This window comes from Chiroxiphia lanceolata, chromosome 3, assembly GCF_009829145.1.
Source record: "Chiroxiphia lanceolata isolate bChiLan1 chromosome 3, bChiLan1.pri, whole genome shotgun sequence".
Lineage (NCBI taxonomy): Eukaryota > Metazoa > Chordata > Aves > Passeriformes > Pipridae > Chiroxiphia > Chiroxiphia lanceolata.
Window position 1 is genome coordinate 101593504 of NC_045639.1, and position 14400 is coordinate 101607903.

A 14400-nucleotide genomic window follows, 5' to 3' on the forward strand; every position below is an offset into this window, starting at 1 on the left:
TGATTCAAAATTCAGTCGATATGGTAGATTTCAGTTCTTTAATTTTTATTTTTTAAATATGTAACCTATGAGTTGAAAGGGAAGGCAATGAGTACGTCATTCCCCACCTGTGGTGCTTATAACTGATGTAGCTGCTGAAAGCATAGTGAATGCAAGGGTGGTTTTACCTTAGAGCCATTGTGGCCTCTCTCCCCTGGAGTACCTGTTCCACTTGCACTTTTCTGGCTTTGTACAAGCTTCCCAAGAAGGGTGGGTGTTGAAGGATGCTCTTTTGCAAGTACTTTTGAAAAAGGGGAGGTTTGTATGTCTTGAAGTACAGTAGTTGGTACTAGGTAATTAATTTCTATGCAAAATAGTTTAACCCTTTGATTTTACTTTAGGGGTGGCCGTGTCCTTCATTGGCCAGAATTGCACAAACCATTGCATATTTGCAGAATTGGATATGTTGTTGTATAAAAGATGCTTGTAAAATTTTCAGCAAAATGCCGTAGTATTCAGAATTCAAACTAGCACTCTGCAATACAGAAGCGTTTATTGAGTAGATTAAGATCTAGTAGAACTCAAAAGTGGTTTTCAATAACAAGATTTATTACTGGCTACTATCTTCCAAAGGAAATTCTGTACGAGTCACAACTCCCATAGCATGCTCTGTAATTTTGTCAATGATTAGAAAATAAATAATGTAAAACCTGTCTGATAATGTTTGCATATGACAAAAATCCGAGTAGTAAAATACAATTACTGGGACAGAGCAGTTGATTCACACTAAGCAATTATTAATTACCCATTTGGAGAGAAAAATAAATAGTTAAGTATCTCTTCTTTGGTTATTGTATCTTGGAAACTTTCTCTGGAAGCACCGTTGGGTTATACCAGGCAAAGACATCCTCACAAGTTCCTGTCTTAGTACAATGGTGTGGTTGGAAAAAAAACCCTACCAAACAACAACTGTCAAAGTCAACTGTTAAGAGGAAAGGTAGTTTGTTTTGTTTGCATATGAATGGTATATTGTTGTATTTAGCACTTTAAAAACTGGCAGCTACAGAAAAGATTGAGGAAAATGGTTCAGAACCTGGAGAACATCCTTTGGACCGAGATCCTGAAGAGGTGAGCTTACTTACATGAAAGGATTTAGAGAAAACATGACAGCAGTAAGAAAAGCTGGAAGAGATAAAAAAAATCAAGTACCAAATATAGCACAGAAGGGCATAATCTGAAATGAATAATTGGAAATGGAAATAAGATGATTTGAATGAGACGATACCATTTAATTAGATACAATTTATGTGTGTAAAATTGAGTAAATCATAATGAATCAGTGACTTTAAATGCACTGAACATACAAACTGAATTAAGCACAGAAAACGACGTTTAAAAGAATGTCATTTGTATTGCAAAGTTTTACCATGATACGATAGTTGTATAAGACTGTAATTACGTTATCATGCTTCCCTCCCTACCCTTAAGGTCTTTGCCTTTCAACAGGTTTGATGAAGAAGGGGAAAGAATTTTAAATTGCATGAACTACCATAAAATACTTATTTTCTTACTTCTGAATATTTAAGTTTAAAAAAATCAGACAATGTTCACATTTTTGCATGCATTAAGATACACAGATCAAAATAACGACAGACCAAAGATGAAAATTATTCAGAGAAAACATTAAGTATTCAGCATTACCTTTTAAGTCTTTGTAGGCAAATTGTTTTATTTAAACCAACTGAATTAGAGTTCTGTTTAAAGTTCTGCTTTGTTTTTTCCTCAGTTTGGTTTTCTCTGTACCCTGAAGTCAGCTGACTACCACTCCTCCCTTGTGATACATACTTAGGCACTATGGTGGGGCAATCTGCCAGCTTTTAAAGGATTTACAACACCAAAAATATACTCCTCCTTGCTACTTGACACACGTAGCAGAAAAACACTACAATTACTTCCTCTGGAAGGAACATTTTGGTTTAAAAATAACCTTCTTCTCAAGCCTATGCTACGCATTAAATCCTTTTCCATTGTGAATAGTCTCACAGTGTTCCATGAGAGGTATATTATTTATCTAAATAATAAAATAGTTGAGTTGTGGACAAAGTTCCAAGATGCTAGACTTTGAGATTCTGAGAAATAATGCCTTTCAAATAAGGTTATACCTAGTTATGCTGGCAGGACTGAACTTGTAATCAGTTTGTGGCATTACTGTGTGGCTTTAACAGATGCATCATTTCCTTGGAGCATACTGAGGACCTAGGATTATTTTCATACTTGGACCTTACTAATGTACACTGCTGTTGTAATTAAGAGAACATGGCCTGTGTACTGTATGTACCAGTCACATTTTCAAGCACTTTCCTGACAACATAGTCTTGCAGGTGTTTTGACAATCTCTCTGTTAAATGGGAGGTTTGGAGGAACCACAGACAGAAGAAACTGTTCTGAAGTGCTATTCCATATCTGGACTTTTGGATTAAGTGTTAAAAACTTGATAAGCAGCACATTGTATTCATAGCAGGCTTTTTATGCTGTAATTTTAGAATGTAAAAGCAGCTCTTAACCTGAGAGAAAAGAGCATTTTTTTTTATGGAGACAGTAATTTCAAGCTAGAAAATATGGCATTATTTTTTAAACAGTTGTGGTGGTTTGACTTGGTACAGCCAAGTTAGTGAAAACTTTTTTAAAAAAGACATTTTGATGGACACTAGTTGTGTCAGCAGAAGGATGTGGTTCCAGCATCAGTTTAAGCTGCTCCAAATTTCTGTTGCTGTGGTTCTGCATAAACATTCTTGTTCTTTCTCTTGCCCTAGTAGTAGCATTTATCCAATGGAGGGTTTAATAATTGAAAGAAGTAGATCTGTAGAAGATTTATTTTGTAAGAGTTTAACTGGACATTTTAGTACAGGTTAATGTGCTTCATTGCAGTCTCTTTCTGCCTATATGCAGTAATGTTCCTGCAGTCAGCTGAGTCTGGGAATCTATCTGGTTGGAGTCAAAGCCTGGAAGAGACTGATTCTCCATCTGATCCTCTGAGAAGTCACACAAGTGCTTTTGTCAGCAGGGAGGAGTGTGTGGCAGGGGACTGAAGGGAGGGTGGGATTTCCCATTTCAGAGGCAGCAAGCTGTTAGGGTGGTTTGGCTGCATCACCACTACACCACACCCGAGGGAAGGTCCTGATTGTCTGTCCTCTTCCAGCTGCTGCTGTGCTGGCTCAGAAGGTTGCTGCTCTCTGGTTCCAGCTCTTCAGGTCTAATGGTGTGATTGTGCCTTAACTCGACTCAGCCAAAGCTTATCAGCTGAGCCAGTAATAGGGCACTGTTGCTGAAAGAGGACGATCTTGCTTCCTTTTGTTCTCCTGCCTGTGTGATGCATCCCCTTCCATCTGCCAACTCTTTCACTCATGGAACCATCTGTGAGCCTCCTCAGTTCTTTAGATGATGGGAAAGAAACCCTTTCAGGCAACAGAGTAATGGGTGGTTTTCTGCTGCTGTTGTGATTACATTTGGGGAAGAGGATGAGGAGCAACAGGAGTACACACAGCCAGATCACCAGGAGGGAAGTCCTGCTAGTTATGTTGAGCTTTTAGGTTGCCTCAATCAATTTTGTGAAACCATACCTCAAACTTATGTTCTTCAATTTAGTGTGGGTGACTCAAATGAGCTGAGAAACTGATGTGCAAGCTGCTCAGCAGGTCAGGTGGGATGGCGAGGGCAAGTGACTGGGGATGGGTTTGCAAGATGGCCTCACTGACCACGTGGGCCAGTGCACAGCTCTACTTGGGGTGGGAAACACTAATGCTGGTTGAGGAAAGCTACTGAAATTTCATTAGCAAAATGCTCATCACACAATTTTATTAGAAAGGATTGTGCAGCAACTTTTACCTCTTCATTTAAGAGACCAATACACAAAGTCTTGGAATAAAAACTATTGGGAACTGTGATTTTTCATATTGCTCTTGTTTTTCAGAAACTATTATAAACAATGGGTTAATTCTAACTGAGACAGAATTTTGATTATCACAGAATCAACTGGGTTGGAAAAGACCTCTGAGATCGAGTCCAACCTTTGACCTAACACCACCTTGTCTACACTTTTTATTTTAATCTTGTTTTTAATTAATTTTTTCAATTAAACTGAAAATTCAGATAAGATTGCTTAAAAAAAATAGAATATAACTGTAAACTTTGCAGTAACTAGCTTTTAAATACAGTTTTAGTCAACTTCAATAGATATGCACTAGATGGAACAATTAGTGATGAGGGCACTGGACTGAGAGAGGGCAGGTGAACTTATGAATTGCTATAGGTTCAGGAGGGACATGAAATATTTGTAGACCAAGAAGTTACTAATCTGTGTAGCGAGATCAGAGAGGTCCTGTGCAGGTAACAGAGTCAGCAGGAGAGAAAATAGTTTTCAGTTGCTTAAGATTATTTAAAGAAGAGTCTTCTCTGTTTGTAATGTTAACTTCTGCAAGTTTAATGTACTCATAACAAAATTAGGTTTCAGAAGAGGAGACAGGAAGGCATTTCTATCTTAGTCCTATGGGAGACTACCAGTGTGCTTTACTGTGGAATGAGTGTGTTCCCTTATGAGGGTCTGTGCTGTTCTCTGCTTGCTTTGCCTGTTGTGGGTGTCTGCTAAGATTCTGGATAAGAGCAAGGGTTTGGTGTGGAGGTGGCTTTTTATTGATATGTGCTGTTAAGTCCCATTTTTTATATATATGTATGTACATGAAAAAGTTAAGAAAAATCAAATAATACTGTCAACCACTTACCAAAGCCAATTTTTAACAAAAAAAATACATTACTTGAGTGCAAATAAAAATTAAACTATTTTGATTTATTAGTATAGGTGACCATTTCTATTCATACCTGAATAATACTGGTTTTTTTATACAGATGTAATTAATGTGGATTCAGTTCTATGTATTTGCTCATCATTCTGTGACTTTCCTCCCTATCAGATTACCTGATTCAAACTCCTCCAGCAGAAAGTGTGTGTTTTTTTCAAAGTAAAATTTACTTAAGGCTTTAGAAATTTGAAAAAAAAAAAAAAATTCCATACCATTCAGAGGAGGCTTAAAGCAGTTTCAGAAATGCAGTAGCTGAAGAATGTGCAGAATAAACTCGATGTAAGGATGTTGATTGTATGCTTACTGCCATAATGGTATCATTTGTCAGTCATATCTGAGCTGGAACTTAAAAACTTGTTAAATGATTGAACTGATTTTTGTTCTGTGGAGCATTTAGGGGTGTGTAACTTCATATTGAATTGCTTAGGCAGCATAATACTGATGTTATTTCAAATCAGAAGTTAATTTGTACATTAATTTTATAATAAACCTATGCATTTATCATCCTAAATACTTTCTTGATTTGGTCTTCATTTTTTTTTAATGCAGGTTTGTTGTTGAAGGTCATATTCCATATCTGAATGTTTTTCAGCATTTTCCGGAGAAGATGAAATTATGTGGACTTGATCTTAAGATCTTTTGTGTAGAGGTAATTTTTTTCTTAAAGAGAAAGATTAAAAAAAAAAATCAACCAAAACCTAGTTATTTTTTGGTATTTTAGTTCTTTTGTTCACTGTACTAATAAACTGATTAAATCTGTTGTTATGTAGTAGGGTTCATGTTTCACAGTGTTGGAGCCTGTGTAGAAACCAGTGCACTCTGTGACTCTAAGTGCTTTAATCTTTAACCAGTCTTATTAAGCTGATTACCTAAGTTAAAATGAAATCAATAAGTGCTTGTGGAGAAGAAGGTATTTAGAATTGCTCTTGAAATACTCAGAAATAGGGTTTGGCTTGACATCTAAGGGCAATATATTATTCTTTTCGGATAATATATTATATTATGCTTATTTAAGTTATCTTTTGAATTTGTAATTCCATATTCTTTTCATAAAATATGGTTTAGGTGCTATCTCTTGTTCTGTTTCTTGCTGTACTAGTTGAAATATACCAAGCCTAAAATCTACATAAGGGCTTACAACCCTTTTAGGAGCTCAATAGTGATGGACAAGTCTTGAGTGAAATGTAAATTTCCCTTATTTAAGATTATTATATATTGTGGTAACAGTTGCCCAATGGTGTTTGTGACACAGATAAAAAAGATTTATTATGGATTTTTGAAGTGTGCAAACAAAATCTTAGCTTTTAAGAGCAGAAAGCAGCAATTCTGCTGACAGGAGAAGCTGGGTTTTACTCTGCTATAATGGTTTTGTAGCCCAAGCCCTCGATGATGACGTTGCAAGTAGCATTACCATTCTCCAATATATTGCTTATATTCAGCAGGTCATGAGTTGTTCAGGAGCTGTAGCTTCAGAAGTTGTAGCATTTATATTTTTGTTTTTATACCACTGCTTTCTTGTTTAGATAAATGAGAATTATGACCTCAACTTTTAAAAATGAAAGGATCAATTTAATATAAAACCTCTTGATTTCTTTTTCTGTCTTAGATATTTCCTTAAAAGAAAAGATATGTTAGGTTCTAATATGGGTGTAACCTTTTCTTTAAAGCCTTTTAAATTCTCATTCTCTCTGTCCTTCTTTGCCTCCATCCTTTGGATGTGTTTTTGTCTTATGAATTGCAACTGTAAAGCTTGTACCATATGCCAAAGTGGGAGATCTTGTTTGCAGAGAGGAGGTGACAGTTGCCCTTGGATAATCTTACTACTTTCGAGATAGAAGTGCACCCCTCACTTCCAAAGTATAGGTAGATATGGATGCTAATCAAGTAATCTCTTAACTTTGTTTTCATTGAGATACATAGGTAAAGTTCTGTAAGCTTACTGTACCATTTGTTTTCCAGCCTCTCCAGTGTCATTGTGGCTTCCTCTTTTTAGGAATATCTGCTCCTACTTTACTCTCAATGCTACTTTAGTAATACCTCCTCAGGTTTATTTAATTTTAATGGGTTTTTTACTACATCATTGGGCTGATAATTGCAAAAACCTTAATAACTCTTTCCTACATCTTATGTTTCTCACTGTAGCACTGAGATTACCCATGGCTTACTGTAGTTTTGACTTCTGAGTTTTGAGAAGTACAAGAGATGAGGAGGTTATTGTCCTGGAGCAGGAAGTGAGATTGTGTATTACTCCATCCTGAAAATACAGCCTGCAATCTTTTCTCCTTTGTGTTATGTATAGAATATTTTATAGACAATTATCTTAAAGAGGTTTATGATATTAAGGCCATTATAACCAGGCAGGTAGGTTGCCCTAGTGCCATTATTTGTTGTGCTTCAAGTCTGGTGAATATAAGCTGCAAGCATGTTCCAAAATTCTGATAACTGACAGGACTATTCCATATGTCTTCTTTTTTATTTTGAACAGGTGTTTAGTGCGTTAAATTGTGTCCTGTGCAGCCCAAATTTGAATGAAGAAGTAATTATATTGTAGTAGCTTGAAGGATTTGAAGTAATTTTCAGTATCATTTTATCAGTTAAGTGCAGATGAAGCCTAACTTGATAAGACTTACCTTGTAGAAAAATATTCTTAGTGGCTTAAAGATTTTTTTCAGTAACAATTTCCCACATACCCAAAATATGCTGAATTTGTAAAAGGTCGAAGTTGTTACAGATTTTAGAAAAATAAATGCAACATTATTACAACATCTACTTTCTGTGTAGTGACATGTTTATATATACATGCACAAGGGGTTTTTATATCTTGTCATTTATTAGTAGTATTTAATGTACAAAGACTGTGACTTGTCTCAGGCTTCCCAGCTGTAATGAACTTCTGTGCTGTGTAACTTAGGAATAGAGTCTGTATCACTGACCATTTTTCCCTCTCCTGCATACTGTTTAGGAATTAGAGGTGATTACACTGTCTGCTGTGCAAGGAGAGGCTGAGAGAGCTGGGTTTTTTATCACTGAGAAAAGAAGGCTGGGGGGCATTTCAGTAGTTTCAGTAATACCTGTCAGGGAGGAGTGGGGATGGAGTCAGGCTCTCTTCTTGGTGGTGCACAGTGGAAGGACAGGAGTCAACGGGAACAAAATGTAGCACAGAAAATTAAATTCCATTTAATTACAAAACTGTTTTACTGTAAGGATGACTGAATGCTGGAACAGGTGACCCTGAACCACTGTGGGGTGCACAAAACCTGATGGGACACAGTCCTGAGCATGTTGCTGTAGTTGACACTGCTCTGAGCAGAGGCATTGGACTCTGTGTAATCTCGGGGGGTCCCTTCCAACTTCAGGTATGCTTTGTATTGTATTTCACATTTTCACTGTAGGTGGCAGATAGGCCCTTCATATTTTAGTAATGGAACAGCTTACAAGAAGGGCATAATTCTTCATTCTGCTCAAACTGAACTTTATTTAAAATACCTACCACAAAGGTTGTGGACACTGCTGTCCAGAAGTCTGGGAGCTCTGGCATGACTGTCTCATAAGTAAAGAGAAAAGGAGCCTCCAGCTCTCCTCATCATCTTTATCATGATGCATAACTATTAGACAGGTGTCAGGTCCTAGCTGGAGCTAAGTACTACCTCACAAGTATTTTAGGAAGGATAAAAGTACTTTATAGAAGATCTTTGTGTAAAATGAGTTGTTTATCTTTCCATTGCTTCAAGTCTCTTTTCTAAGCTTTTACTTATTATCATCCTATTTATTCCTTCCTCTGTTAAGATCATGTGTATGTTAGAAGTTAGCCTTTGGAAAATGGATTTTACCTAATGCATAGTTAGAGGGTTCACAGGGCAAACAGCAGCAGTAACAAGATGCTCCTACTTAGTTCAGAAGTTCTAACTTGCCAGTACAGGAGAGGAAACACAAAATTTCCTTTTTCTAAAACAAGTATTCTTATTCCATTTGATTAAAACTTTTTGTTTGTGTATCAAGAAAGAATGAGATACTTAAGGTTTTGGATTTGTGCAGGAGGTCAAGAGGGTTTTTTTGCTGTTTTGCAATTTGTTTAACTACAGTAAATCTCTGCTTTGAGATGCACTGGCTTGTACCAGTAACCAGTATGTCTTTGATAAGCGCAATCATCTTTTCTCTTCTAGGTGTAAGTTTCCTTTTTAATGTACAGGATATCTATTTCCTTTAAACCCCATTAGTGTAGGAGTTAAAATGTGTTTGTAAGTCAGTACTAGTATATATAAAAGTCAGTGGATAATTTGCTTTCAGCTTGTTTTATTTTATTGATACCATTTGTCCTACACTGGAGCGACACACAAATTCCCTCTTCCATTTCTGCTTGAAGTAGGGATGCATCCTAAAGATACACATCCTCAAGATACACATCCTCTATTTTGCTTTTAGGGATTCATCTTTATCCTCATACAAAATTGATTAAAGCATCCCTTTTCTTTTAAACTAGCAACAGCTTGTCCTTGCCAGATCTGTCTGGCCTTACGTTTTTGACTCAGGACTGTTTACCAAATTACCTTTTATGTAATTATTTTGTTTGTGCTTTAAAGTTGATTGTCTTTTCCTGTCTCAAATTTACCTTTAGATTTCATTATTTTTTATAAAACTCATTACTTTTTGGTGTATTTTACCTTTAATGGATTGTAAATGGATTTTTTAGTCCAAAAGTACTTTTTGATTTTGATTCTCACATTCTTCACACACACACAAATTTAAATGTACATGTATATATGGGTAAGCAGGTCACTCCCATGGCTATTGGGCAACATGATTTACTGAAGTATTGAAGATAACAAACACGTCACTTTGGAGTATGTGCTGTGTGCAACAGGATAGGTGTAGTCTTATAAGAATCTTTCAGATCCTGTTCTAAGGAGCTTTGGGAATGGTTATCTGTAGATGCACAAGTATCTGGACTTGGCAAGGAGCCCAGTGTGTGACTTCAGTTAAATTCCCTTCTCTCAGTCTCTTCTCCAACTTTAAAATTGAATGATTTTAGGAAAGAAGGAGTTAAGAATCTTTTTTTTCTTAAAGGGGAGACCAGGAGGAAGTTGAAGTTGGTGGGTGTTAGTTAAATTCTGTTCAGAACTGTCCACCAACCTGCCCTCAAAGACGAAAGGAATGGATATTTACTAAATTATCCTTGCTACTTCTGCCCTGGAGTGTGGTCATGGAATGGCTTCTCTATATAACCCTTTCTTCCCACCTCTTCCTTGCTCTTAGATGGAAGTAGCTGCACAATTCTAAGTCTGCTTGAAACCTTCTCTCTTTTACAAGGCCACTGAATGTTTCAGTGTTGACGGTGTTGTTGATATACCTTGCTGTCTAGAAACCTGCATCTTAAAAATACTTCCTTTTTTGTCTTGTAGTTTAATTCCATTCCTCTCTTTTTGTGTGGTTTTTTTGTTTGTTTTTATGATCCCTTGAGTAGTGCTGTTCTATAACAAGAAATGTATTTACTTAAGAGCTTTGACCTTGCAAGATGATAAAGTTTCCATCCACATTACTTTTGGGTTGTTTTAGTATAATTTCTTATTTTTTGTTTCTTTTTACACATCCAACTTCCAAGTTATATTAACAGAATCACTGTTTAGTTTGAATTCTGCTCTATATAATTCACCTATTTCCATCCCTAGATGTCTTGATTCTTAAAAAACTCCCAGTGTTACTCTTCTGATTTTTCCATGATGCAGAAACATTTCCTAAACTTCCATCTGAGACTGATGTTTGCATCTTCCTTACCTTTACCTATGGAAAACCCTTGAAAAGTGGCAGCAGTATGCTGTTGCTTGTTGTAAATCACTGCTGTGGACAAGAGAGAACAATCATGAAAGTCAAAAGCATATTGGGCTTTTCTCCTCTTTATCCCACCTAACTGAAAGTCTTCTTGTTCCATTCTTCTGCCTGATCCTTTTTTCCTTTCAGGCTTAGTAGCTTATCATTCTACATTAAAGTTATGTCTCTTTTGTCAGTGTTGGGTTAGGCTGGTACCTCTGGGGAGCTCTCATTATGTTCAGTTTAATAAGGACTTTTTATTCATGCTCCATTGTGAACTGATGTTGGCTTTGATGGGAAATTGAAGAGTTGAAAACAAATGTTTGCTGCTCTAAGAAAAGTTCTAATTCATCCAAGGCTTTCCTTTTTGTAAAAATAATCTGTGATAGGTGTTGAAGTAGATACTATAATGTATTTATAAAACAGACTGGAAAATTTCAGCTCTTTTGAGAATGTGCCACTTGAGTGTGCAGTGCTTTATTCTGTAAGATGCTTTGGATTTATTTTAGTTGTGTTGGAGGAATATATACCTTGCACTTAAGCATTCACACACACCCCTCCCTAGCTTGGATTGGTAAATTTCTTTCCTCTTTTATTTAACAGTGAAAGGCTTCTTGAACGATTGAGAGATGATCATTCTTTTCCATGCTGCCTGGAAACTTTCCAGGTCTTTGGTTTCTTCTTTTACAGTATTCTGTAGTTTATATTTTCTTTTTCTTCTTCTTTTCCATTTTTTCCCCTTTTTTTAGTGTTGCTTGACTTTATTCTTGGCAGCAGTTTTATATCCATATTTCTCTGACACTAATCCTTCTGTCACCCATCATTCTATGTCAGCTTCAGTAAAAGCTCACTTCTGCTGAAGATTTGAGAGATCTGATTTCTGAGATGAATTTGCCAAGCTACTCCTCTGCCATCAAGGATGCTTCTGTTTTGGTCCTTTGTTCTGCATGCTTTGTTTCCCAAAGAGCCACTCTTGACTTTTGAGCAAATTATGAGTTACATTCTTCCAGTGAGACTTGGTGGTAATTTTGATTTGGGTCCCCTTTAGCTTTCCCATGAAGAAGAAAAAAGGTTTTTCAGATCAGCTTCTTGTGGGAGCTGGAGCTTCAGTCAGCTCTCTGCTGTCCTCTCCTGACCTTAAGAAGGTTACTTGACTGACAGGATATTTTTAGCTTCTATTTTTCCCATTGCCATAGTATTATTTTGTTCAGGATCCATGCCAAGCTAATCATTCTAGAGTTCCTGAATCTCCCCTTTTACATTTTTTTAAATATTGCATATTAATGTGGAGAACCCTTTGATGTTTAGAATTTCTTAAGATTATTTAAAAAACATTTGTGTTTCAGAGAACTCCTCAGTTATTTCCTTGAAGCTTCTTGTGTGTAATTATCTGTGCCTCTCCTTTGTAAAATACTCCATTTTATCAGATAGTGGTTTGGTTTTTTGCAGACATAAATTTTTCTCTTCCTTACAAATGATTTTAATGATATGGATTTGTATTCTTTTTCCAGTTACAAAACAATCTTACTTTTCTTCATATTTGTTTCATGACTTACCCATTTACCTGTGGCATTGAAATTCAAGATTTGGGGTTGTTTGGTTTTTTAGTTTCCCTGCTGCTTATGGCTTAGTCACCTTAACATCTTGTTTCATTGCAGAATATCTATAGTGCTGTTTCTTGTCTTTTTTTTTTTAATCCAGGAGATTGCCCTGGAGTGCTACAGGAACAGCACTGCAGTCAAACACCTCCTCTGCTTCAGAAAGGGGATCTTTTTTTTTTCTGTGGTTTTCCCTTTATGCCATTATTCACAATAAAAGGAATATTACAGACTTATCTGTGAGTGTAGTGACCTACCATGACTCTGTTTGGAGAGGTCTAATGCCTCTGCTTTCACATTTAGGAGTTACATGTTTTTACGTTGTTTTCTATACTACTGAGAACAAGGTTTAAACTTGGGACTTGTGTCCTTGTGCAGTATTACCTAATGTGAGACTTGTCATCCACATTCAAAATGATGATGTAAAGTTAATAATTTATGTTACAATATGGTTAAATGTACAGAGTTTTGCTGTGGCAAGCAGGTTAAAGACACAGAACCTCAGATTTATACCTCTCTCTTATTGTCTTTATTACAGGCAATATTGCAGGTGGAATATCGTTGTTAATATTTGCACCATATAAGCACTTTGTGCATTGTGACCATCCAACAACTCAGTTGCTTTGTAAAAACTGGTTTGAATTACATGGGGATGTGCACAAAATGTATGTGAATCAATTCAGCTTTGTTCAAGCATAGTAAAAGCCATTTTGTTTTGTAAATTTAGCTGACAAGTTTAAGTAGTTTCAGACGCCTCCTGATTTCGATTTCCCTGTGAATGTTGGGGGCAGAAGAACTGTCAAGTAGCCTGGAGGAAAATATAAAATTGGAAGGTTTCTCATGGATTAAGGAAAGACAATTGCTTAGTGCTTTGACAGTTACCTGTTGTATATAACCAAAATTAGGAACTGGTTGTAGACCTGGGCTATCGAGGGTAGTGGCTCAATTTTAGAAGTCATTTGGCATTTAATCACTAGTAATTTCTAATAATCTCTGCTAGCTTGTTATAAAGCGTGAGGGGGTTTGTATAAAATATGCTTCTAGGATTGGTTAAACGATTTATCTGTGTTCTGACCAGAAGTAGCATCAGTATTACTGGTTTATTCAAAACTAGTTTTTTGAATTTGTGAATAACAAAAGGAATCTATCACTCCTGTATCTTAGTGTATTGCTCGACTTACATTGGAAACCCTTGTTTGCATTTTGTTTTAGATACTTTAAGCTGTTTTTGTTTCATTTCCTGCATTCAGGAGCATATCACAAATATTTTCCTGTGTTTGAAGTGTATAAATTTAGATAGGATCTTCCCTGGGAAGCTTTGAAAAGTATCTACCTCTCTCACTTACTGAGAGTATGTTCATTAGATCACTCAAATGTAGATCCAAGAGGAAGGATAGACAGAGATTAGCAGAGAGACTATTATTAGAGTATTGATGCTTCTCTCTTCTTGCCTACACTCAGCTCTTTTCCTGGAGGTCTGTGCAAGCCTGTAAAGTTTGCATGCTGTTTTCACTCACAATGGTAATTCTTCCCACTTTGCACTGAGAACAAAGCCTACATACTTTTTCATCATTCTTTCGAATACTGAAAGACTTAATATCTTCTCACATAATAAAACAGATGACCAGTGACCTTTATTGCAGCACAGGGAAGAGCAAGTTCTGTACCTGAACCATGAAGTGCTCAGGGTAAAGCACATTGTTTGTGGGGATGGTGTCACTGTAGAACACTCAGCTCATAGCTCGTGGCGTATGTTTATGTAAAGCTGTAATACTGACCACTGAAGATCCTTGGGAATCTCATGATGACTTTTTAGCATTGCTAAAAATACAGGTATTTGTCCTGCTCTTCAGGCTGATGCATTCCTTAGGTTTGGTGGTGTCATTCCTTTATTTTTACCCTAAATTGGATGCAATGCAGCTGAGTGCTTTTATACAGCAAACGATAGTTCATTCTTTGTGATTGTTTTATATCAAAGATGCTATTTATGGTACTGTAATTTCATCAACTTAAAAGCCTAAGGATTAGCATTTGCTTCATTACAGACTTTGAGTATGGGAATAGAAGTTTATAAACTTGACAGCATTTCTTAAGTGCTGGTGTTTCTTTATTTGTGGGTGTGGATTTAGTCTCCTAATTATAGTGCTCTTCTAGGAGGGACA

The 14400-nt window shown here is 36.4% G+C and overlaps 1 protein-coding gene across 2 annotated transcripts in view; it reads left to right on the top strand.

Annotated features, from left to right (window-relative positions):
• The window catches only part of TAF1B (TATA-box binding protein associated factor, RNA polymerase I subunit B), a 46693-nt gene that overhangs the window by 8818 nt on the left and 23475 nt on the right, over nt 1–14400 (top strand). For both annotated transcript variants that reach the window (XM_032683485.1, XM_032683484.1), the window contains exon 8: nt 5385–5484. In XM_032683485.1, coding sequence (XP_032539376.1) covers nt 5385–5484 — 100 coding nt within the window. The remainder of the gene's footprint in view (nt 1–5384; nt 5485–14400) is intronic.